Source organism: Equus quagga, chromosome 22 (genome assembly GCF_021613505.1).
Source record: "Equus quagga isolate Etosha38 chromosome 22, UCLA_HA_Equagga_1.0, whole genome shotgun sequence".
Lineage (NCBI taxonomy): Eukaryota > Metazoa > Chordata > Mammalia > Perissodactyla > Equidae > Equus > Equus quagga.
The window spans coordinates 24,555,963-24,580,211 of record NC_060288.1 but is presented as its reverse complement, the minus strand read 5'-3'; the positions used below and the strand labels follow the sequence as shown (position 1 = coordinate 24,580,211).

General features: G+C 43.9%; 1 protein-coding gene across 9 annotated transcripts in view; it reads left to right on the top strand.

Annotated features, from left to right (window-relative positions):
• Positions 1 to 24,249, top strand: part of STOX2 (storkhead box 2) — a 213,388-nt gene that overhangs the window by 104,257 nt on the left and 84,882 nt on the right. The window contains exon 2 of one of the 9 annotated variants that reach the window (XM_046648509.1): positions 2,607 to 2,781. The exons of 6 other annotated variants lie outside the window; for them this stretch is intronic. Coding sequence is in view for 1 of the 3 variants with exons in the window: in XM_046648506.1 (XP_046504462.1) it covers positions 4,517 to 4,682 (166 nt within the window). In the remaining 2 variants the exon portion in view is untranslated. Of the gene's footprint in view, positions 1 to 2,606; positions 2,782 to 3,071; positions 3,272 to 4,340; positions 4,683 to 24,249 lie in introns of those variants that run through there. 2 more of the 9 variants (XM_046648511.1, XM_046648506.1) reach the window with 2 other exon arrangements.

The window sequence follows — 24,249 nt, the reverse complement described above, 5'->3', positions numbered from 1 at the left end:
TCGTCAGTGTTGGCTTTTTAATGTCTGAGGGCGGCTTCTCTTCACAGCAGAGGTTGTTTACAGAAATTTAGGTCTTCAATTAATGTTCAGTATACTAGAGATACAAATTCAAAATATCAAATTTTCCTTTACTAAACATACAAATTGAAAAATCAAAATTTCCTTTAGTTTTTAGCTTCCATCATTCTATTTGTAAATTTGGTATTTTTAAAATAATAAAATAAAAACTGTAACTCTCAGGGGACTTTTGAAAAACATTTGATCAATTGAGAAGACTAAAATTCCGTTACTTAATAATTAGCCCCATTTAGAAACACAGTTAAGTACATTCTCTTAAAAACTTCAGTTGTATTTATAAATTGGGTATATTTGATTTTTAAAAAGCTCTTAATATGTTTCACTGGGAAGGCAGTAAACCAGATTTTCCGGAGTACTTAATCAAGCCTCAGTAGTCAGCAGATATGCTAGGCATTGCCAGCCACTGGAGATACAACTGTGAACAAAACAGAACAATGAATAGCAATGAATAGAACAGAAAATATCCCTTGCCTTCATGGAGTTTACACTCTTATAACTCTTAAATTCACCCAACTCTTGTAAATCCAATAAACCAAAGTTTTAAATGAGGAGAATGTCAACGTCAAAATTCTTATGCGTTTCAACTTATAATTGCAAGTCTAAAATCAAATGACACATTTGAATTAGAATCACAGAGCAAATGTGTGTCTACTCAGCTTCTGTACTTATCTGATATGTCAATACCAAATGTACAAAGTATTCTTAAGCCTGATTTAAAAAATACTAACACTGTAAAATTGATTTGCTTTATCATTTCTCAATTTAATTCTAAACTTTCCTAGTAGCGAATGCTGGGGTTATGCAACTGAGTCTCCCTGATGGACAGTTCAGCGCCCAGATGCGTGATTGTCTCAGGGAGGTTGAGAGACTGGAAGCTAGGACCAGGGGCCAAGAGATTGCATGACTGGAGTGAATCTTCCCACGGGACAGATGGACACGCTGAGTCTGATTTTAACGGCGGCTGTAATAACGGGATTGCACATCCACTTTCTTTGCATAGGATTGGTTTCACAATATGCTGTTTGCTAGATTCAAACCTTACCTTCGTAACCTCTTTAGATGTTGTCACCTGATTTAGATGGACAAATTACTTAGCGGCCCCAGCTGCTCCTACTTTACTTTACTATCTGATTCCATTCAGCTGACCCGATCTATGGACTGCCTGATTCTGTCTGGCTGCTTGACCTTGGCTGCAAGGACGTTCTGTTGAGTATGGATGCTGGATGCTATCACTCCGCAGCAAGGCCTCCGTTCAGAGGTGGCTGAGGGGAGCTGTAGCTCTCCTTCCAAAATAGCCATCAACCCACCCCCATTCTTTCATATGAACAATGACTGTTTTCTCAGTTTTAAGTCAAGTGCAATTCAAACTTACTCTCCAGAAAATTCCTGGCTGAGCCCTCCCTTCAAACCGGTTCCCTCCTCTAATCTCCTTCTCTATAGAAATTCTGAAACTATCATTGCTTCTTTGCTTAAAACCCTTCAGTGGTTCACATTGCCCTGGGAATAGAATACAAAACCCTTAACATGGCCTGCAAGTCCTTGCATGATCTGGCTCTTGCCTTCCTCCATGACCTCATCACACACCTTTCTCTTATGCTCCAATTCTAGCCTCACTGGCCATCTTTCACCAGAAGCCAAGATTCTTTCCTACCTCAGGGCCTTTGCACTTACCATTCCCACTTTCTGAAACACCATTTGCCTCACTCTTTGCTTGGATGACTCTTCATCCTGTAGGTCTCAAATGAACTGTCATTTTTTTTCATAGAAGTTATTCTTCTTTGTAGAACTTAGCACAATTTGTGCATTTATCTGCTTACGTAAACTAGACCATAAGCTGCATGGGGCCATATCTTTGCCCAGCACCCATCACAGTGCTGGCATATACAGTCGATAATTATTTGCTGAATGAATAAGTCTCACAGTTGTCACAGCAATCACCATCAGCCTTCAGTCATATCTATTATAATCATTCATATAACCACTTCTGGCTCATGGGAGGTACTGAGTAATTGTTGAATTGAATTGAGTTATCTAAATGTCAGTATCTCATGCATTCATTAATAGTTATTTTTTATTACTTTTTGGTTCTTTACACATTTAGTCTTCTGTAGCTTCTTAGCAGTCCTTCTACAGGAAAGAAGACATTTTAGCAAAATGTAACTTTGGGGGGACTATCCTTTCCTAACTTTTAAAAAAAGTCACTGAACATTAGCTAATTGATGTGCGGTTAGTAATACATTTGATTAGCATAAATCTAATTGCCACATGCTACCTAGTGATTTCTATTTTTTGGTTGGTTTATTTAGGTGAGTTACGCTGGCCCCAGGTTACAGAGCACTGCCTTGAGGCATTGAATGAAAGCTCTGGTTCTAGAGTCTATAAAGCTTGTGGCTTAAACCCCGCCCCCTCTGCGTGGTTCTCCAAGAACCTTGCTGCCCCCCAAGGAATTCAAGCCTTGGAACAGCACCGAATTGTGCTAGAGCGCCTGAGTCTTAACCCTTTAGAACCTGCTGTTTTGTTTTTTGCAGGATCAGCCAGATAAGCTCGTAGCCCCATCACGATTTCACATCCCCGTCTCTGCACCTTGGCCCCTGTGCCTGTGAAACAGCATAAACAATGATTTTGAACGTTGCATCGTCACAAATGGAAAAAAAAAAGCGCAAAAATCTCAACTAAAACACCATACTGAAGCAGAAAAATGAGGTTTGTTTTTGTTGTTTGTAACACTAAAGCGTTTTTGGAAACCCAAATGGGGAGACAGGCGTGTTGGAACAAATGGCGGCAGTCCCGCAGCGTGCTGGGGGTCCGCGGCGCTGTGGCCGCGCGCCTTTAACGCGGTGACCTGCGCGTCCCGGGCCGGCGTCCCGAGCCCCGCGCGGCGGCCGGGGCGGCGCATCGCCCCCGCCTCCCTCCCTGCGCGCCGCGCGCATTGTTGTCGTGTAGCGATTGGTTGTTGGACCAGAAACAGCTGTGCGGAGCCGTGCTGGGTAAAGGGGCCGTGGACCCGAATGCAGGTTAGCGGGCTGGCGGTGACTGACGCCGGGGGCTCGAGGGAGAGCGAGGAAGAGCCGGAGGCCACCTCCGCTGCGGTTTCCAGGCGGCGTGGACCAGGTGCCCGGGCGTCTGCGGCTGTCGGAGGAGCTCCCGGTGGCGCCCCCTCCCCCGGCTCTCGCTGACTTCGGGGTTGGCGCAGGTGGGCAAGGCTGGGCGCCGCAGATCTCCCTGTTCCCACCTAGGGGTTTGTCTCCTTTCCTGCGAGGGAGAGGAACCATCCTAAAAATATGTAAATATCCAAGCTCTGGGCACTCGCCAAGGTCCCAGCGCCGCCGCAGGGCGTTTGACGTGAAAATGAGAAGCCCGACAGGATCTGTGCTCTGACTTGAGGCAGCGTGGTGATTAGCCCGAGCCTGGGCGGCTGCCTTGCTTCCTGCCCTTCAGTGGCCATCCTGCGCGCTCGCGCCCGAGCGGCGGTGCCACCGTGCGGGGCTCGATCGGCAGGCTCCGCATCCTTGGCAGCCATGGCTCCCGTCGCCGCCTCGGCCAGTAAGTAGAAGCATGCCTGTGTAGGGGGCACATGCGTGTCGGGGCACACACACGCGCGCACACCCGCGCGCGCGCGCGCACCACCCTGAGCCTTGGAAGGAGGAAGATTGACGAGGCGCTGCAGTCGCGAGGACGACTCGGGCTCTTCCTGGATTCGGCGGGAGCCGGCCTGCCGCAGCTGCTGTCTGCAGAGCCTGCTCGGATCCCTGTGCACACGCGCCCCCGCTTCGAGCCTCTGTAATGAAGGCTGCCTCCCAAGGACTGCAGGGGAGGCAGAGCCAGCCTGCGCCCGGGACTGCGGGCCGCGCGGCTGATAGGCCCAGGGGGACACGACTTGGACACTGTCATCCCCACGCCTCGCGCTGAGCCGCTGGGTGCGGAGGGTCTGCCGCCACCCCTCGGGCTTCCCGGGCGCCCGATCCCGGGTCAGCCCCAGAGGCCTCGGCCTCCTCATTTGTTTGGGTCTTTTGTGCCGTGGCTCACAGTTGGCTAAGCACTCCTGCGCTGAATCGGGCCATTGTCTGCGCTCCCATTGCTTTCACGCTGCAAGTCTCGGCGCCCCCACCCCGCCCGCCCCCTCTCCGCCTCCTCCTGGCCGGGGAGCCTCCTAACGTGCCTTTCCCCCCAGGAATCTGGAAGCTATAAGCCAGGCGGATTGCAAATGAAGTGTAATGCATTGTGGGACGTGTGTAAAATCGGAGCCTTCGCCGTGGGGGTGTGTGGGGGCGTGGGGAGGGCCGGACCCGCCGCTGGCGGTGTAGACGCCGACGAGGAGGGGCTGGGAAAATGTGCGCAGAGTCCGCCCGGGTCGTGCCCGCCGTAGACGGATGAAGCCGCGCGCTGCGCCCCGGCGCTGAGGCCCGGAGGTTCGGGCCAGCAGGTCGTCCTCCCCACCATGAAGAAGACCCGGAGCACAACCTTGCGGCGCGCCTGGCCTAGCTCGGATTTCTCGGACCGGGCCTCGGACCGCATGAGGTCCCGCAGCGAGAAGGACTACCGCCTGCACAAGCGCTTCCCCGCGGCCTTCGCGCCCCAGGCTGCGCGGGGCTACATGACATCAGGTTGGTACCCGCGTTGCTGCCCCCGGGCCGGTGCCGCGGGGCGTGCTCGGTGCGCCGCTGCCGGGGTGCTTGGATGGGAGCACCGGCGGTGATGGATTCGATAAGTTATGGGGAAAGCAGGAAAAAATTAGCTCCCATCCACCATTTTGTACCTCCGCAAGATCCACAGCAGGCCCTCTCAATATGGGGTTTGAGAGCTATTAGTTAGGTAAAATAAGGGAGGGGGACGTGCTGGGCATTTTGGCTGCAGGAGGATAAATGCCTGCAACCTCCGGTGCAGCCGCTGCCTGGAGCTTTGTGGCAGAGCCTGCGTCCAGGGTTGCCTGCGGTACCGGGTTGGCTTGCTCTTGCATTGTAGCCGGTTATCCTAGTGGGTATTGGAACAGCCCTATTTTCTTAAAAGGGAACAGGTTCCATGCACAGTTCTGGATGGTTTGAGTCTGGACGAGTTCTGCATCCATCTCAGGCTCGTCTGGTGTGCACGCCAAGAACTGTGTTGGAGCTCATTGAATGCCTTCTGTGGGGTAATGGCTTGTATGCGGACTGGATGCTCACATGGTTCTGCGTGGATTTAGCATATGTTGCTTTGAATTAGGGTGTCTGGAAAGCATGGAGGCTGTGTCATGTGTTTGCGTATCAGACAGGAAGGACAAACAATCCGAGAAATGGAAATGAAGGCTTCGAAAGAGGTTTCCTCTTAAAATGCAGTGCTGTTGAAAGCATTTCCGAAGGAGCCAGTTACCTTTGGAAATACAGCCGAATGGCTTCTGTGTGTGAGTTGGGAACCCAGGGGTAAAATTCTGGAGGCGATGCTGAGGAGGAAAATCTGGAACTCTTTCATTGTTTTCTTCTTGCTTATAGTTGACCACTTATATGTGATGATGTGTAAGACATCAATATTTGCTTGTTTTTCATTCTGAAGAAATTAATTTTCTTCTAAACACGATGCCATGGAAGAACCGAGGTTGTATTTGAAACCACATACTGACCACGTCGTTCTAAGCCCTGCCTTAACTGGAAAGATTGCTTTAAGCCTGTGGTTGGTATAGCCTAGCTTTACTATCTTCCCCCAAAACAGCAAGTTTTTTTTTTTTTAAACTGGGGCCAGTATCTCATGCTTTAAAAATGTCTTGTGACCACATTTCTGTGAATATAAAACCTAAATAAAATAACCAGCTTTTTTATTGCAAAATCTGGCCACACAAGGATGTTGCACTATTTTGGCAAAAAAGGCTCTCTTGATTTTTCTCTTTCATGAAAAGCCAAATCTGTAAAGGAAGCGACAACTACAGTTTACACTTCAGTTGTTTAATTCAGTCACTGCTGCGATTGCTATGTGCTTCAGATTCGGGACAGTAAATTTTGAAATACACCTAAATCCACATCTAACCTCGAAACATAGATGTACATAAACGCATGTCTGCGCTCAGTGTTCAGGTAATCCCAGGTTTCGTGCGCTTAGGGTTTGAATGTCTTCATTCCACACTGAGTGGTTCCCCTTGTTTTTGCTCCTCTTCAGGAACCAGTACTGATACCAAGTATGAAGCTCTAAGAGGGCAGGTGGCCATAATTTCTTCAGCAAACCTGCGAGTCTCTTTAATGATTTCAGGCACATTTCCATGGAGCCTATTTTTATCTCTCTTGACATAAAACTTCGTTATGATCACATTTTCATTCTTTGGTAAACAACTTCTCTGCTATTGCCAGTCCTGCAAGGCATTTTTGAGGGCTTGAGGAAAAAGCTTTTATTTTTATTTGATCCCCTTTTCTCGTTTCATTTCTTGACCTGCAAATGGTGAGCTGGCCTTAGGATGACATTGAAGGATAAGCTGCTTCAGGTTGCTGGTTTTCTATGCAGATTTCCTGTTAGGTTACTGCTGAGACAAGAAAACCAAAACCTGGGGGAAGAAGAGCTGTGTCATTCATTCAGCATTTTATGGCATGCTCCCTAAAAGCAAAGTGTCTTGCTGGATTCCCATGGGGCTATGGGTTTGGATATAGTACTATTTTGTCCATAGAGGAAAGCTATTACTTATTCATCATTTTAAATATTAGCTAATACTTGTAATAAAAGGTGTTGGTACTAATGGAAGGAAATAGGAAATATTAAGAAAAACATGTACAATGAACACTAGGAGATTAGGTGGAATCTTTCTCATGTATCTTTATGGGGGGGCACATGTGGGGGTATCTTATCAATTTCCTTTTCAAATATGGCTCCTTTCCAAATATGAGTCTTGATAGGAATAGATGATATATTGAAACACTTTGAGGTCTTTTTCAAGAAGTTCTCTTCCTCTGAAGAAGTGTAAAGGAAATCCACTTGTATCAAGTTAGTGACTCTGGATACAAACAGAGCCTTTGTCACAGAAAATGCAATAGAAAATGAAGCAGCTTAGAAACACATGCGGCTTTTCATATTTCTTCTTTCTGTTTGTGCAGTCATTTGGCGTAATAACTAGTGGGATTATCATACTTCATTTTCAGTAAAAAGAGTTTTTTGTTGTTGGGTTCAAAGGACAGGATAAGCCTCTTCAGAGATGTACTAAATAAAATAATTTCAGCTGAGACTATCTTTAGAAATCCCCACCAACAAATATTCCTTAAAAATATGGGGAAAAACTTTTTTTTTAACTTTAGGAAAGGAGAGATCCTTGGAAATTTTAATAGCTGTCCTTTTGGTCTAGCGTACTTATTACACAGTAGGTACTTCAAGTTTAACTCTGTTTATTAAGGCAAAATTGCAGGCATTCCATAATAGCTTTCTAATGAGACAGCACGCTTTCAAACAGTCTTTTCTCCACTAATAAGTAATTACCAGTTTGAAATGTGATTTATAGCAATACTCTTGACATTTAGCCTTGTTTTTTTCATATACCTTCAGGATAAACTACACTTAGGCTCAGAGATTAAAACAGGCACATATAAAACTTAAGGATCCTGCAAAAGGACAGTTAGATAGAGAATTTTGAGAGTTTAAATCTTGAAGACCATGCCTTATAGGACTGTTTTAGCCTCCAATTCATGCTACCACATCTGAAATAATCCTAAGAATTCACAGGCCTCCTGGCAACCAGCAAGTTCACAGGCCAGGAGATGAGTTCATTGTTCATCTTGAATATTAATTTCCCAGCGGTAGTTTCTGGGCAGAAGAGGGAACATCTTGCCTTTTGTTCAAATCAAGATGAATAACAAACTGTGCATGCATTGTCTGAAGAATGAAAGAAGTTAGACCCACTGGATGTGGGAGCCTTCCTCTGCATTTTCTAAAACTGGAAATTATGATATTAAAGAACTAGAGATAAAAGTGAAACTACCCCCAAAGAGGGAAATATCTGTGTAATTCTTCGGGCTTTCTATAGGAAAACTGCTTGCGTGCCTCCACGAAATGATTTTCAAGGCCCCAAACCCTTCATTGATGATGCTGTGAGAGTGTTCTCTGTTAGAACCATGTGGACCATGACCTCTTTACACAGATCATGCTACTACCTTATCCTTTTCTTGCCTATCCTCTCCCCCAACTCTGGGGATGGGTGCTGCTTTGTATCCCACAGGTAATGCCACCAAGTTTGGAGACATTCTATTAATCAGGAATTTAAAGTGGTTTTTCTACTATGGAAGGTCTACAGAGCATGTTTGTAAAAGGTGTTGTTGATGAATGAGACGCCCCCAAAGTCCTGGTACTTGTAGATTGACACTTGTCATTTTGAAGAACGGTAAAGCAGACAGTTTTAATACTGTGGCTTTAAAGGATTCGAAAAGAAAGAGAAAACAAAAGCCCCAAACTGACGTCTTCAGAACATTTAAGTCAGTTTTGTCTGCCAATCTAACTGATGTAATCAGTGGAGAGGAATGGGCTGCACATCGCCTTGATGAGTTCATTAGTTTTCGTTTTATGGAAACTAATTCTGGGGCACAGTTGATTGTGTGTCCCAGTTCCTTATGTTCTGTTATTTTAAGAGATGTGAGCGTTTTCTGGGAGTGGAGGATGGACACTCGAGGTTCTAATCTGGGCCTGCCACAAACCAGCTGTGTCCCTGGCGAGTAACATGACCCCCCTCTGTCTGTAAGGGGTCCTCCTGGTCCACGCTTCCATCACAGAATGGGGCTCTGCAGTGGCTCTGGAATGAGCGAGCGCAGGATTTCTGAACACTTACACAGACATCATTAGAAATAACCTTTGCCCTTCCTGCTTATTGGAGTCATGTGCTTCTGTATGTGGGGTCCGTGGGAATGGTGCTCATTTTGCAGTGGAGTCCTATTTCCTGTCGTCCCCAAATGTTACATGAAATGTCTGTATTAGGGCTTGTCCTGGTGACCAGAGTAAGGGGGTGGCAAGATGATGGATGAAGACCTGGCAAATTATAATCATATGCAAGGTTTAATCAACAGCATCCTGTGCCTCTTTCCCCTCTTTGCAGAGACCCATTTTCAGCCTAGCTGCTCCAACTGTGTTTTAATTTGAAACTACCTGTGTTGACTCCTTTCATCAGGCAAGTGGAAGTGAGGAATATTACACTTGGTGGTGAATGACTTTATTCTTTATTTCCCAGGAGAGCATGAATGTGCTTACAAAAGGTCACCTCTCTTGGTATTTCAATATCTTTTACACTCTTGTGAACGTTTTTATTTGAAAAAAGGAATACGAGTATATTGTATAAAAACCTTTGCATTTTTATACCTCCAGAGCAATTCTGGCTTAAATTCCCTATACCCGAGAGGATTAGGACAGTTCAGACAATGGTGTGTTCTTTGGTACAAGGTTGCTTATGCTGAGCGCAGATACAACCAGAAGCAAAATCTGGTTAGATCCTTGCTGGTGGGATAATATGCTGACTTTTGAATTTAGGACAGGCTTTTATAGATCAGTCATAGAAGCCGTGTGACGCCTAATCTATAAGGTATAAAGTAGAGACTCTTGTCGTTTGTGAGAATATAGACTATAGTCAACTGTAAATTAACCTTAAGAAAGAAATGACGTGGGTGATTTTTTGAAGTAAATAATAAACTTTTCTTTAAGTAGTTAATCCCCAGACTATTTTTATTTGACATTGGAATGCGCAACCAGTTGGTCAGAAAATCCTGTTGATTTCTACCACCTAAATATTTCTAAAACCTGCCCCTCCCTCTTTATCTCTCTTTAAATCATCTTCTGTTCTATTACAGAATCTCCCAAACTGACCTCTCTTCCGGTCCAGTTCATCCTCCACGTGTCCCCAGAGGGTTTTTGTGTATTTGTTTTGGTTTTTGTTTTATAATCTCTCCTAAGGCAAAACTGGTCACGTTACGTCTCTTTTCAATGTTTCTCATGCCTATGGATGAAGTCCTGGACCAAGGGTCTTCACGGCATGACCTCTCTGACTTTTTCCTCCCCCACCTCCCTGTGCTCCAGGCTCTGGAAACTCTTTACCTTCAGCACTATACCTTGTTGTCATTTTATGCCTTTTGTAATTTATGTCACACTGCTTAGAATGTGCTTCCCCTCTTTACAGGTCTGATAGAATCCTGTTTAACCTTCCAGAACCAGCTCGTGCACCCCTTCTCTTTCAGTCTTCCTCCAGACCCTTCCTAGAGGGAATCACTCGAATGACATTTGTTTTCTACTTGTGTTGCAGCAGCAGGGTCACATTGTGTGCATCACGTGGGTCACGTGTCCATCACCTGTAATCGTCATTGAGTTCCTCAATGGCAGTACGTTTCTTATTCACACCTCTATTTTGCCACAGAGTTTGGCATGTATCAGGCACTCAGTAGATGTTTATTGGATGAATGAATAAAACATGGCTACACTTATAAAGTTGGGTGAAGAGATGTCTTGAGCTCCTGATGTTAGTCGTCCTTTCATAACTATGGAAGTTCTACTTACGCAAGATTCTATTCTTCAAGGACCTCCTATTGTGGTTGGGAGACAGGACCAGCTCTCAATGAGTCCACCGTTAGAGAGGAGTAAATAATGGCATATAATCAAGCGTCAGGTGGGGGCGTTGATATGGTTGGTATAAATGGAATAGGAGTTCAGAGAAGAGAAGGATGTCAGTTAGAAAAGGCTTCCTGGAAGGGAGGACTTTCTTGGGTCTTGAAGGATTAGGTAGGATTTGAAGGACAGAGAAGGAGAAGGATTGGGGAAGGTTGTGAAAGCAGTATGAACCAAGGCGTGAAGCCGGAAATGAAAATGTCTGTGTGAAATTGGTCCTCCTGTCACTTGGGGGCATAACTAGAAATAACATGTAGCTAGGCCAGGTGGGATCTTGAAATGTGGTGGAATTCACAGTGTATGGAGTAGGTAATACATTTGTGAATTTGAGAGAGAAACGATGAAAGGAGCATTTTAGGAAGAGGCGTCTGGCAGGGGCTTGCGGGATAGATGGAAGAGATGAGTCTCAATGTCAGAGACCAGCTGGGAGGGGGCTGAGGTGATCAAGCAGTAACGTGATGAGGGAACACCATGGGACAGTGTCCCCAGCACCGCTAGGCATTAGCACATCACCTTCAAGATTTTTTTTAACCATGTCCATATACCACCTGTACTGTTATTTACCTAATATTTTTATTTAACTTGACCCAGTTTTTTATTTAAATGAATTAAAAAGAAAATTTGGTATTTTATGTGAAATCATGGGTTTCATTTGATGAGTCTATTTTTCTAATCCCCATTAGAGTTAATCTATAACTATTTCAGTAAAAAATATTCAACTGGGTACCATGATGACCGCATGTGCCTGGGTGGTACTCATGCCACAGAGTGGAAAACCTGTATTGGCCGAAGAAGGAGGGATGGAGTGAGGAAGAAAGAGAAAATCTGGGAAAGCACAGGCTATTCTTTGTGACTGGATTTAAGAGGTGAAAGGAAAGAAAAGGTGAATTGGAGATTTTTGTTGGAAGAATGCAATAAATGACCAGGAAGCTGTGGGAAATGGAGCAGATGATGAGTTTCATTTTGGACATAACGTGTTGGTTGTCCAAGCAGAGAAGTCCTTTCGTCACAAGTGTCAATAAAGGTCAGAGGTATAGTTTGGATGTAATCCACTTCGCAGTGTTAGTTGAGAACATGAGACTAGCTTAGCGTTTTGTGCTTAACGTTCTGCTTAGACGGGAGGATGCCTTGCTTATTTTTATTTCCAGCAGATGGAGGGTCAGTTGGATTCTATTAACTGAGTTCTACTTTAGTTTCTGGAAACCTAGAGAATCAAGGTTAGGATTGCTTGGAAATTGTCTGCTCTCCTGTTCCTAAAAGTAAAGTGCTTTTTAATTCTTGGGTTTGTTTTATTAGTGTTTGCATTTATTTAGAAGCTATTGTATTGTTGATAAAAGGGATATGCTTTTGATATCTGGAGTCAGGTTTGAAAAGAGTGAGAACTATGCAAGTAGCAGCACAAAAGACCAGACCAGCTTTGTAAATAATGTATATTTCAAACATCTGTCATATACCTATTCAGTTGAAAAATTATGGCTTAGGTAATTCATACACACAGTTAAAATCTCCATTTATCTTTCTGCTTAAATCTGTGATGGCCCCTCCAGGCCAAATTTTCTCTTTTTGAAGATAAAAGAGAGATATTTGGCAGATGCCTGGGGGTATTAGGGTAGCAGGACTGTATGCCTGGCCATATCTTTCTGATGGCCGTAATTTCAGAGGGTGGGACCAGCCAGCTTTGCAATTAACACCCCTACCTCACCCCTACTGCAAATTCCTGTCTAGTTGATTCCCCTAAGAAAGCTAATAGACCATTTATAGCTTTCGGCATAGTCGGCTTTTGCTTTGAAACCATTTTATTATTAGATGAATTGAAGGCCCCCGTAGTGAGTGAGGTACATGGAGTATTTGTCATTTTTTTGGCTGCCCAGCGTCTGAATTCCCGTCCTAGGTCTGTGTAATTCCCCGTTGTTATGGGTTGAATGGGTCCTCCCAAAAGATGTATGTTCAAGTCGTAACCCTTGGTACCTGTGAATATGACCTCTTTTGGAAATGGGGTCTTTGCAGATGTAATTAAAAGGTGTGGTCATACTTGCTGGAGTAGGATGGGCCCTAAATCCAATATGACTGGTGTCCTTATAAGAAGAAGAAAAGAGACACAGACACAGCAGGAAGGCCATGTGAAGATGGAGGCAGATGTTTAGTGATGTGTCTACAAGCCAAGGAAGGCCAAGGGGATTGCTGGCAACCAGCAGGGGCCAGGATTGGAACGGGTTCTCCCTCAGAACATCTAGAGGGAAACAACCCTCCTAAGCCCTGGGTTTCTGACTTCCAGCCTCTAGAGCTGTGAGAGAGTACATCTCGGTTGTTTTAAACCACCCAGGTTGTGGTACCATGTTTCAGCAGCCCTTGGGAACCAGTACACCCAGCCTGGTGGGAGACAGAGCCTTTGTTTCTCTATGTAGACACTGAACTTGCCATGGAACTGCTTTCCTGGCATCGAGGGCATGGGCCTGTGACCTAGATTTCACCAGTTACTCCCTTCCAGTCTTTGAATCTGGTGCTCATAGGGCAGGGTGGTGGGGGCCGTGAGACATATTTGCTGGGGTACAGCGGTGTTGCAGGAAGACAGCATTCCTGAGGCAGTGGGGCAGCCGGCAGGTGGTGTCGTCTGTGGCAGTGCTGGCGGTGCCAGCTGCCGAGTTGGGGCTTGGCAGTGGCTGCTGAGGAGTCCTCACTGAAGTGGCTCGGGCTGCAGTATTTCTAGCCTGGGTCCCCAGGCTTCCCTGCGATCCTCTGACTCACTCATCTATTTCAGTCAATTCATTTTCTGAGAGGCTGTATAGCACAGATTTAGCACAGAGACACAGGCCAGATCCCTCCGTAATCCAGCCTTTCCATCACTAGCTGGGTCACCTTGGATAAATTACCAGTTTTCCCAGGGCCTCAGTTTCCTTACCTGCAAAATGAAAGTAATAACGGTACCTACCCGTTTGGTTTTGGTGAATTATGTGAATTAACATACGTAGAGCACGTGGAACCAAGCTTGGCATGCAGGAAGCGTCGTATCAGTATTACTTGTTATCAGTAATGTTAAAAGAGCCAGTGTGGGTTTCTGTCACGCAGAACTACAAATCCCAATGGACACAAATAGAATGTCAACGGGATCTCAATAGTTGTCACTTCAAAGCCTGATAGAAAGAGAAAACTGCATGTAAGCTACACAAAGATGTGCAGTTGAGTTTTACTTTGCAACCTTGTTGCCTTCATTTTGTAACAAGCTTCCAAAACCCTTTGGTTTTCCCCCTTCAATAATAACTTAGTTTCCCTCTACCTTACATGCAGCTTACCTGCTAGTGTTTAAAACTCAGTTCGCCTTAGCTCCTCCAGGAAGCCTCTTTGCAAAGCCTGACGGAATGATTGAGCTGCACCTTCTCTGTGTTCCCGTCGCACCCTTTGTACAGCTGTGAGGTAATTTACGTGTATGTCGTCATTTGCTTGTCTGATCCTCCTTCTAGACTGGAAGCTCATTGAGAACATGGCTCATGCCTCTCTTGGATTTGTTCTTGCAAGTGCCAGGTGTGCGGTAGGAGTTTAAGTGTATAGTTCTGGGGACCCATTGTCTTGCTGATGTACCTGTTAGTGTCAGTGAAATCTCTGACCTCAGTTTTTCACTTCTTTCTTTAACCATATTCATAGTTGGAGCCCTGAGGGTTGATGATAAGAAGCCTCCAGGGTAATTGTGGCAGATCCATGATCTTGATCCATTCACATTGGGCCAAAGGAGTAAACTGGGGCAGTTTAGTTATTCACTGGGTTGTACATATGTATATAGGCTTCTGTCTTGGGATTTTAAAAATTCCAGCGTGGATCTTTGGTGAAATCATAAAACAATATAGCTTTTTTTGAATCCACCAAACTTCAAAGATAAAACATCACTTTAGATTCAGTGCTGGAGTTTATAATTAGAGTGGGGCTTCCTGTTAACCAAGTGAACTCATTTCAAGTTTCATTTTGATTGGCTTTAAAATCATTGAAGAGTATTTGGATGTTTTTTCCCCCACACTTGCTAACTGGTTATTTATAATGAAGGCAATGGGCAGCTGTTGGTGAACTTTAAAAAATCCTTCTAAAGTCTGTTGAGCTGGGGAATGAACATGCCCAGAAGAGCAGAGCGGTGTGGATGGTCATAGTGATAGATGGATTTTTCCACATTGTAATCGTGGCTTCAGTTTTAGGTTCATACTATGCCTTTATACACTGGTAGAGCATTGCAATTTGGGGTTTTGAAGTCAGACAGTCATACAGCGGTGTCCTGGTACCTGCTTGCTGGCTGCATAATCTTCGTAATTTATCTGATCAATCCTCTGTTTCTCCTCTGTAAAATGATGATAAAATAGTACCTAACTTATAATTATTATGTGGATTAAATGAACAAATGCATGCAAAATAATTAGCATAGTTCCTGACACACAGTAACAACTTAAGACATTTTCCCTGCTATATTGTTATTTCTTTGGGGACATAACTGCAGGATTGACTCATTCCTAAATATTTTGCACCTGAGGCTGCACAAGAAGGGAGACAATAGGCAATTTGTCCAAGGTCAGCTTCAGTTAAAAACAGCTTTAAATCTTATTCTTATCAAATATTCCATAGAAATCAAATATTCCATTCCTTATTGATTTTGGTATGTGATCTGCTAAGAAATGTACAGAATTATTCATTTACCTAAGTGGGCTCGCTTGTCCTTGAATTTCCATCTTAGGAAAAATAGAGAATTGTTGTGTATTCAATATTCCTGTGAGATAGAAATCTAAGAGAACTTGGCTTCACCTAAAATCAGGGAAATGGTGCCCCATATAATCAGAGATGCTTATATTGACTTTTCAGTTGAAGATAAAGAAAAATGCCTCTTCCGAGCTGAGGGATGAGCTCTGTGTTTGTATGTGTTTGCATATGTGATAAAAACGAGTGTCACAGAAATGCGACTTGAGAAGGGGAAGCTCTGAGACTCAGGTCTGTCCTTCAAGGCCAGTTTTGAAAGTGAAGCTCAGTGACATCTCTCCTCCAAACCAAGTGCATTTTCCTCCTTTGATGAATTTTAAACAGTAGCAATGGACCCGTGGACTCTCAGGTCAGAATGTCCCCCTGGGTTGCGTAATGGGGGAGCCACCATTTGGGATCTGCTTTTCACACGTGGTAATATTTCAGCAGCTTGCCTTAGAGCAGATGGTTTGGCAGCAGGGCTTGGGGCTCTGGGATGACAGCCTGAGCTCGGGAGGAGAAAGGGTTTCCCCCTCCTCCGCAGCTTTCAAAGCTGCCACCACCTCCGCCTCACCTCACTTCCCAGGCAGACCCGTGGACCAGGGCCAACCAGGATCTGGGAACTTAAATCTTCCCCCTTTTGCCTATTAATTTTCAATGGGTTGCCCCCTCCCCAGTTTCCCCTTCCTTAAAGTCAAGGGAAAAATACCTACAGGAGAACCTCAAGGGTATTAAGCCGCTTGCTTTATGTGGTCACGGCCAGTGAATTCAACTTCCAAAGCCTCCTCTAATTATAACTCCAAAATATGACAAAAGCGTTGGCTTTTGTTGGTTAGAGCCTAGTTCTTGGAGACTGCAGATCTTGTTTTCCCATATGTTGTACCCTGCTTGATGTGGGTGATTTAAACGTGTGGAGCATTTCAAAGAACATTTGTTTGGGAGGCCAAAGTAGTGGTGTACCATCCTGATCTTCAGGACCAGAAATGGAGGTTTCCATTGTCAAATGCAGCTGGAGGGGCGACAGTGCGTTCCCTCCAGGGAGGCCCTGTAGAGTGTCGTCAGGCTGGGATTGATGCTGTGGGCTTATGTAGGTGTGGTGAAAGCTTATGTGGTGTTGCGTAGTCAGGCCCTGAAGGCTTCTGTTCAGCTTGGCGGTAGGAAGCCAGAGGTCAAAGGGCCCGGGACATAAGTACAGGCGTCCTTTCTCCATCTGGGAATGTGCTTCCTAACAGGATAACAACAGAGTTCCTGTGTGCGCCTGAATTGTAGATGTTAAGAGGGAGCCTTTTTCCCCTCAATCCCTTTTCTCCCAGGAAGGGAACCGCTGTTTATTGAGCATCTACTTGGTACCAGCCAATGCCTAAGAGTGACTTCATTTAGTCCTCAGAACTATCCTAGGAGACAGTCATTAAATAATATTTTAGGCAGTACAGAGGATAAAGCTGAGATTTTGTGTATATGCACACACCTTTTAAGTCGTGTGTATTTAACTATTAGTCTATATGTTAAATGTTATTAAAACGAACTCCTTATTTTTGAGTAGATATTTAACGTTTTCTCTCACTTACCCCAGTGGTTCATCTTGCACTCCCTTTGGGGACCCCACTTGAGAGGCCTGTGTTGTACTGAGAGGACAGATTTTAGAGCTCCCTGCATATTCTAATAAGTCTAACCTCAAATACTTGTGTATGTTATTTGAAAATAATCTTTAGTCTGCCAGCTGAAGTTCTTCTAAGAATTACTTTACTTTGCCCACATAATAGAGTCTCCTAAAATCTGGCAGCGGGTAGGGGGGACTATGGCTGGAATATTTCTCTGCTGCTGTTTCTTAGCCTTCCTCTTCTCATCACCTTGGAGATCCCCATATCGTGAGCTCCTCAGTTGTCTTAACTGGCCTCGTGTTATCAGGAGCTGTCACTCACGTGGTGAACATCCCTGGTTCTTGGAGGAGATGAAACAGTCGGGATTGCACAATTCCTGGGTTTTACCTTGTTTGGCATAAAGATGCCTGACAACAAAAATTGAAACTTCAGTATGGAAAGAAGTCCCCCACATAAGCATAATTTCATTCATTTGTAAACCATCATCTTCTGCTGACTCATTTTCTCTTGTACTCTTCTTTACCTTTTTAGTCATGAAAAGTTGCTGAAGAAACATTAGATTTAGTGCAGTCTAACTTTTGCCATCTGTTGTTGTAAGAGTTTAGACTGAACTTTATTTTGAGCGTAACAGTAGGCCAGGATCCAAATAATTGAATAATTTGACAGTACCCAGCACAGTAACTTACAATGACAGTATCAGGGGGCAAAGAAGGGAGAGTTATATGGGTCTGAATGGTGTGAGATGGGATTAAGTCCAAGGTAATCAAGAAATTAATAAACTAGGAATTTTGGTGAATATCGTAAAAAAGCAATATAGATGTTAACATTGGGTAAATGGACTACATCTTTGATAAGAATCAGTTAACTGGTTTAGGGCACATGAGATGTATATTATAACATCCTCAATTTGGGGGAAAAGAAAAGAGTATCCATTTTCTTTCTATGGGGCAGAGATTCCCCACAGGAGGGTCGCTGTTGGAGAAAATCCTTTACAATTTCTCCCGGTTTTTCAGTGGTCAAGGAGGATGAGTTGTTACCCATGGCAACGTAGTGAATGTGAATAATGTGAAAGCATAATCTTCGTTTAGTATTTCTGCTTGTAGGAGGACTTGCAAAATCTAGCACCTACATAATCCATGGAGTGTATAACATTTAAAGTAATGCACATAAAGCAAACTGCTGTTCTTGAGAACATCGAAGACCAGTCACGAAGCTTTATGATATACAGTGTATTTTCAGAAACACAAAATATCTCTTTTAGACACTATGCAATAGTTAAAAATTATATCTCTTATTAACTCTTCCCCTGTTTTATGCCTAACTCACGAACACTGAAATTCTTTATATACTATATGTAAAAATACTAAGTAAATAGAAAACAAAGTTTTCAGCTCTTAAATAGAAAAATGTGATTTATAGTTTGTGTTTTTAATTTTAGAATCAAGGCACCAAAATAGATAAACTCAGAGAATGGAAAAGGTCAAATTCACTTGTATTCAATTTCCTAAAATTAGAATTTCTTATTATGTACATATCTATCGTTTTAACTTCTTATTGCCAGGAGGGCAATCTGGGACAGATCTGATGAGTAAACTACTTCTTTAAAGAAAAGAGTTTAAGGATACGCAGTAAATTAGACATATGGAAATTACATTCGTCTGAGTTGGAAGACTTTTCACAAATTCGCGGTGCCCTGTTGCTTTGAGAAGATGAATAATTTGCTCCTCAGGTACAAGTATATTTAACTCTAAAGACTCCTTCTTAGTCATGTATTTTTTTTACCTTTTTTTTCATTGTAGTAAGATACAAAGTGTAGTATTTTAATTTTATTTTTTTTGTAAGATTTTATTTTTTCCTTTTTCTCCCCAAAGCCCCCCGGTACATAGCTGTATATTCTTTGTTGTGGGTCCTTCTAGTTGTGGCATGTGGGATGCTGCCTCAGTGTGGTTTGATGAGCAGTGCCACGTCCAAGCCCAGGATTCGAACCAATGAAACACTGGGCCGCCTGCAGCGGAGCGCGCGAACTTAACCACTCGGCCACGGGGCCAGCCCCGTATTTTAATTTTTTTAAGTGAACAGTTCAGTGGCATTAAGTATGTTCACGTTGTTGTGCAACCATCACCATCACCATCCCTGTAACTGTTTTCATCTTGCAGAACTGAAAGTCTGCCCATTAAACACTGACTCCCATTCACTCCTCCGCCCAGCCACTGGCAACCACCGTTCTCCTTTCTGTTTCTGTGGATTTGACTCCTCTAGGGACCTCATATGAGTGAATCATAACAGTATTTGGCCTTTAGTGACTGGATTATTTCACTTAGCATAATGTCTTCCTGGTTCATCCATGTTGGGGCATCTGTCAGAATTTCCTTTGTAAGGCTAAGTGATGTTCCGTTGTATGTATATACCGTGTATTGTTTATCCATTCATCTGTTGATGGACACTTGGACACTTGGGTTGTTTCCACCTTTTGGCTCTTGTGAATAATGCTGCTATGAACATGAGTGTGTACCAATATCTGAGTCCCTGCTATCAATTCCTTTGGATAAATACCCAAAAATGGAATACTGGATCATATGGTAGTTCTATTTTTCATATTTTGAGGAACCGCCATACTGTTTTCCACAGCCGTTGCACCATTTTTCACTCTCAGCAACATGCACAAGGGTTCCAGTTTCTCCACATCCTCTCTAACACTTGTTCTTCTTTTTCCCTTTATTTTTTTTGAGGAAGATTGGCCCTGAGCTAACATCTGCCACCAATCCTCCTCTTTTTGCTGAGGAAGACTGGCCCTGAGCTAACATCCATGCCCATCTACCTCTACTTTATATGTGGGATGCCTGCCACAGCATGGCTTCTCAAGCGGTGCCTAGGTCTGCACCCGGGATCTGAATCAGCAAATCCCAGGCCGCCGAAGCAGAACGTGCGAACTTAACTGCCATACAACCGGGCCCGTCCTTCCCTTTCTGTTTTTTTGGTAGTAGCCATGCTAGTGGATGTGAAGTGGTCTTAGTCATGTATTTTAGGAAGTGTAGATATTCATAGCTTCACTATGTTCGGATGATCTTTCTTCTCTGGGAGGTTGGAAGGAAGGTGGAGTGATCTCTGCGTGGTCCTCTCCTGCACAGAGAAGCATGATGAGTTTATAAGAAGGTCACAGTCCCCTGGTTAATGAGCACAGTGGAAGGTAAAGGTAGAGCTAATACATTAGTCCCCCCTTATCCCTGGGAGATAAGTCCCAAGACCTCCAGTGCATGCCTGAAATTCCGGATAGTATCAAACCCTATATATGCTACATTTTTTCCTGTACTTACATATTTGAGGCATGATAGCAAAAGTAGCGTGTATTTCTTTTTCCTTCTTCACAATTTCGCAGGTAGAAGTTTGGTTCTTACGTAGATTTTGGCAACCTCAGCATACAATTTTTTCCTTTCCTTATTGAGTCAAGACCTTTTACCTTTTCACTTAAGCACTTTATGGCTTCTCTTTGGCATATCTGAATTGCCAGCACCACCAGTCTTGCGCTTTGGGGCTGTTGTTAAGGAAAATAAGGGTTACTTGAACACAAGCACTGCGATACTGCAACAGTCGATCTAATAACTGAGATGGCTACTGAGTGACTTATGGGTGGGTAGTGTGTACAGCATGGATGTGCTGGACAAAGGGGTAATTCACATCCCAAGGGAAACAGAGGGGGATGGTGCAAGATTTCATCATGCTACTCAGAATGGCGAACAATTTAAAACTTATGAATTGTTTGTTTCTGGAACCTTCCATTTAATATTTTAGGACCGCACTTGGCCAGGGGTAACTGAAACTGTGGAAAGCGAAACCATGGATAAGGGGGGACTACTGTACAACAAAAGGATTTCTAATTTCTTGTGCTTTTATTTGAATATTATTTTTTTCCCAAATGAGAGACATAATTGCATGTGAGTACGGTCAACTTCTAATTATTCAAATGTTATTCCTCTTTGCAGTGGATGTTATAAGGCAGTTCTGTGGGATGTACAGAGGGGAGCCCATATCCTCATGTTGCCTGAAACCTAGTTGAGAGCCTGGAATAAACTTGGAGGTGGACTGCAGAAAACAAAGTGTTGGACTTATGAAAAGTGCCAAGTTGTAACCAAGGGGTAATGAGAAGTGTGGCATGAAGTTGTCACGGTACGTTTGGCAGTATCAGCATCGAGTTGTTACTGTCCTTGCATTCTGGATATACTCACCCTGAGGCAGCCAGGATAGGAACATTCTGTGTAGACTGTGGTTCCCAGACACCGTCTGTGGACCAGTGTTGAGTTGGTTCCTTCTGCAGAATCATCCAGGGAGCTTGTTAAGCAGATACACATCTTGGCCTCATTCCTCAAGCATTCAGATTTGTAGATTTAGGATGAGGCTCAGAAGTTTGTGTTTTTAAGAACTCCCGAGGTGATTCTGATGTGCCATTAGGTTTGGTAGCCACTGATTTTGCCTTACTTGCCCAGGACAATGAGCCTCTCAGTTCATTCATTCATTTATTCGCTCACTTCCCCTCACATTCAACAAAACAGTACCGATTGCTCATGTGAGGACCTCAACACGTGTACTTGTTTTGGAAAATTATGATGAGTTCTTGCCTCCAAGAGTCCCACAATTCTCCGGAGACATATAGGAAACAGTGGCAGGACAATGTCATGCAGGTTATAATGGAGCTGGTTAAGGGGTGCTGGAGCATCACACAGCAGGAGTGCCTAACAGAAACCCAAGAGGCCAGAAAGGACTTCGGAAGAGATGCTGTGAGCCCTGAGTCAGCCCTTAAAGCCAGAGTCAGCTGGGCAGGGGGGCACAACTAGGAGGAGAGAGGCTGAAGACACGGGGTTTCACACAGGCAGTTCTCTACCTTCGGAGGCTAGCTGGGAGTGGTGGGAGATGAAGGCAAAGAGTAGAGGCCAAGATCTAGAAGGATCTGAAATTTCAAAGCGAAGAGCTATAATTTTACTCTGAAGATCATGAGTCACAAAGAATTTTAAGCAGGGGTTGACATGCTGGGATTTGCCTTAGAGAGAGATCACCCTGGCTCAGGGGGAAAATGGATTGAGTGGCCTAGAGGAAGAAATTGTTAGGAGGAGAGTGGATATAGATATGCTTCTAAGGGTAACAGGGGCCAGAATGTTGAGGAATTTCATGCCAATGGCGTCTGTATCCTCCTTGAAGCAGGAAGTTAGCTGGCGCTATGAGAGGTGATGGGCAAGATGGTGAAGAGTCAGATAGCTGTGTTTGTACCAAAAGAAGGATGTGTAGACCAGTTAGTGAGCAACTTGAAGAGCCCAGCTGAGGCCAGCTACCATGAATTTGTGGTGGCATTTAATTTTAAATTTAACTTAATGTGATTGAGCGATTTTCATAATTAGTGCTCTCTAGTCTGAGTACAGAAGTGGAAAAACCAGACATTTGGATTTTTTCTAGGGTTGGCATTTTGCCAAGCAGAAGGATCAACTTCTCCCTTGCTCCAACTTTGGAGTGAAGTCAGAGCTGGTCAGCTCATTTGGGGGTGTGGTCTTGTTGTAAGCACAGGTATGATGTCTGAGCAGGTGACCCATGGATTCTGCTTATCTTCCAGATGAGTCTCTGCTGATGTGGTATTCTGAATACTGAGAACGTAAATCTAAATTAGAAAGAAATACAACCGGCAAAAGTTTGAATCCTGTCCTTAAACTGAGTCATCCAAAACTCACTTGTAAAGTTGTTTCAAGAATAATTCAAACCAGAGTATAGCATCCTTGAGAACTTTTTCTTAAGGACCATCGGTGTTCTTCTCTAGCTCCAGTCAAGAAAAAGTGATCATCGAATTAGGCCTTTGTCAGATGGGACTTGCTGTGTATATAATGTTCCACTAGACAATACAATAAATATAACTAGGGCTGGAATTGCACTAATTTGGGATAATTAGGAGGAAGTCTTCTCTAACTAAGTGAAAGATTTAAATTTTACAGAATGTTTAATGGAGTCATTCCTTGCGTGTCCTTAGCTATCTAACAAATGGATAAATTATTTATAATTAGCATATCAGTTGTTGCCATATAAGAGATTGCTCCTTTAGTATTTGAAAACAGGTTATTTTTTCCTTCTTCAGTAATTGATTTGGTTCCTTGAAACCTTATTTATGCCACTTATTCATACTAACTAAATAAAGATGACCTTCAGCACATCCCTATCCCATAACCCCCAAACTCCCAATTGGTAGATTTCAAATTAACATAAAATTTTGTTATATGGGAGGACAAGGTAATTCTGCATCCTTAAAGATATCTTGGAGGTAGGAGTGTGCATGGGTGCTGGTGTGACATCCTAATTATTGCCTTGTTTTGCCCTTTCTGGGACTTACCCAGGGCTCTACATCTGTGAAGAGCTACCATGGGTCTGCTCTCTTCTTCCTTAGGAGAAACACTACTTTCCATCTAAGGGCGTAGGCTTCTCACCAAGTTGCCCAGAAACTAACTTGGCTCTGTGCATCTCCTTGCCGTTGAGGAGTTGCCTTGTGGAGGCTGTGATAGGACCAGCGTGGGGGTCACGGTACTCTACAGAGAGGACAGAATTGCACATTTGCACATTTGATCACAGTGGAACAGAGGCCCTAAGGATCCATAATATATTATTTCAGTGGTTCCGTCTTGCGTGGTTTGCTTACCGCCTTTGTGGCAGCTTCTTTCTGACAGATTCGTTTTCAGTTCAGGCCATCTGTGCATTTGTTTCTTTTTCCTCAGTTAGAAAGGGGAGCAGCTTTCAGGATGGGGCATTTTCGTACCTGATGCTACCCTCCTCTTCCTTGCTGCATCTTCCCTGAGTTGTCCACAAAATGCTGAGAGCCCCAGTTGCTGCCTTTATTTTCAGAAGATAAGCCCTTGGGATTGAAAACAACTGCAATAACAGAAAACGTACGACATAAGGCTACGCCAGAGCCTGAAGGAGTTTGGATTCTGCCCTCTCAAGATTCTTGAGAAATTTATATTTCAGGTGGAAAATACTAAGAAGAGAGTAATAGAGGAGAGCCTTGGTGTTCAAGGGTTTATTAGAGATTTCAGTTATTAATGGGTGCTCAGGAAGGAAGTCTAGAACAAACTTGTAATTTTGCTGAGGCACAAATTTTAATCACGTGTCCTGTCAGCATGGACGTGGGCCGCGAACCCAGTGAGTGGGCTGAGCCTGTCCCCCAGCGTCCGGTCCAGTGTGGCTCTGTGGGTCTATTCTCAAAGTTTCTGAGACGGGGGGAATTAAAAGCTTCAGGGTGGTTTTTTGTTGTTGTTGGAAA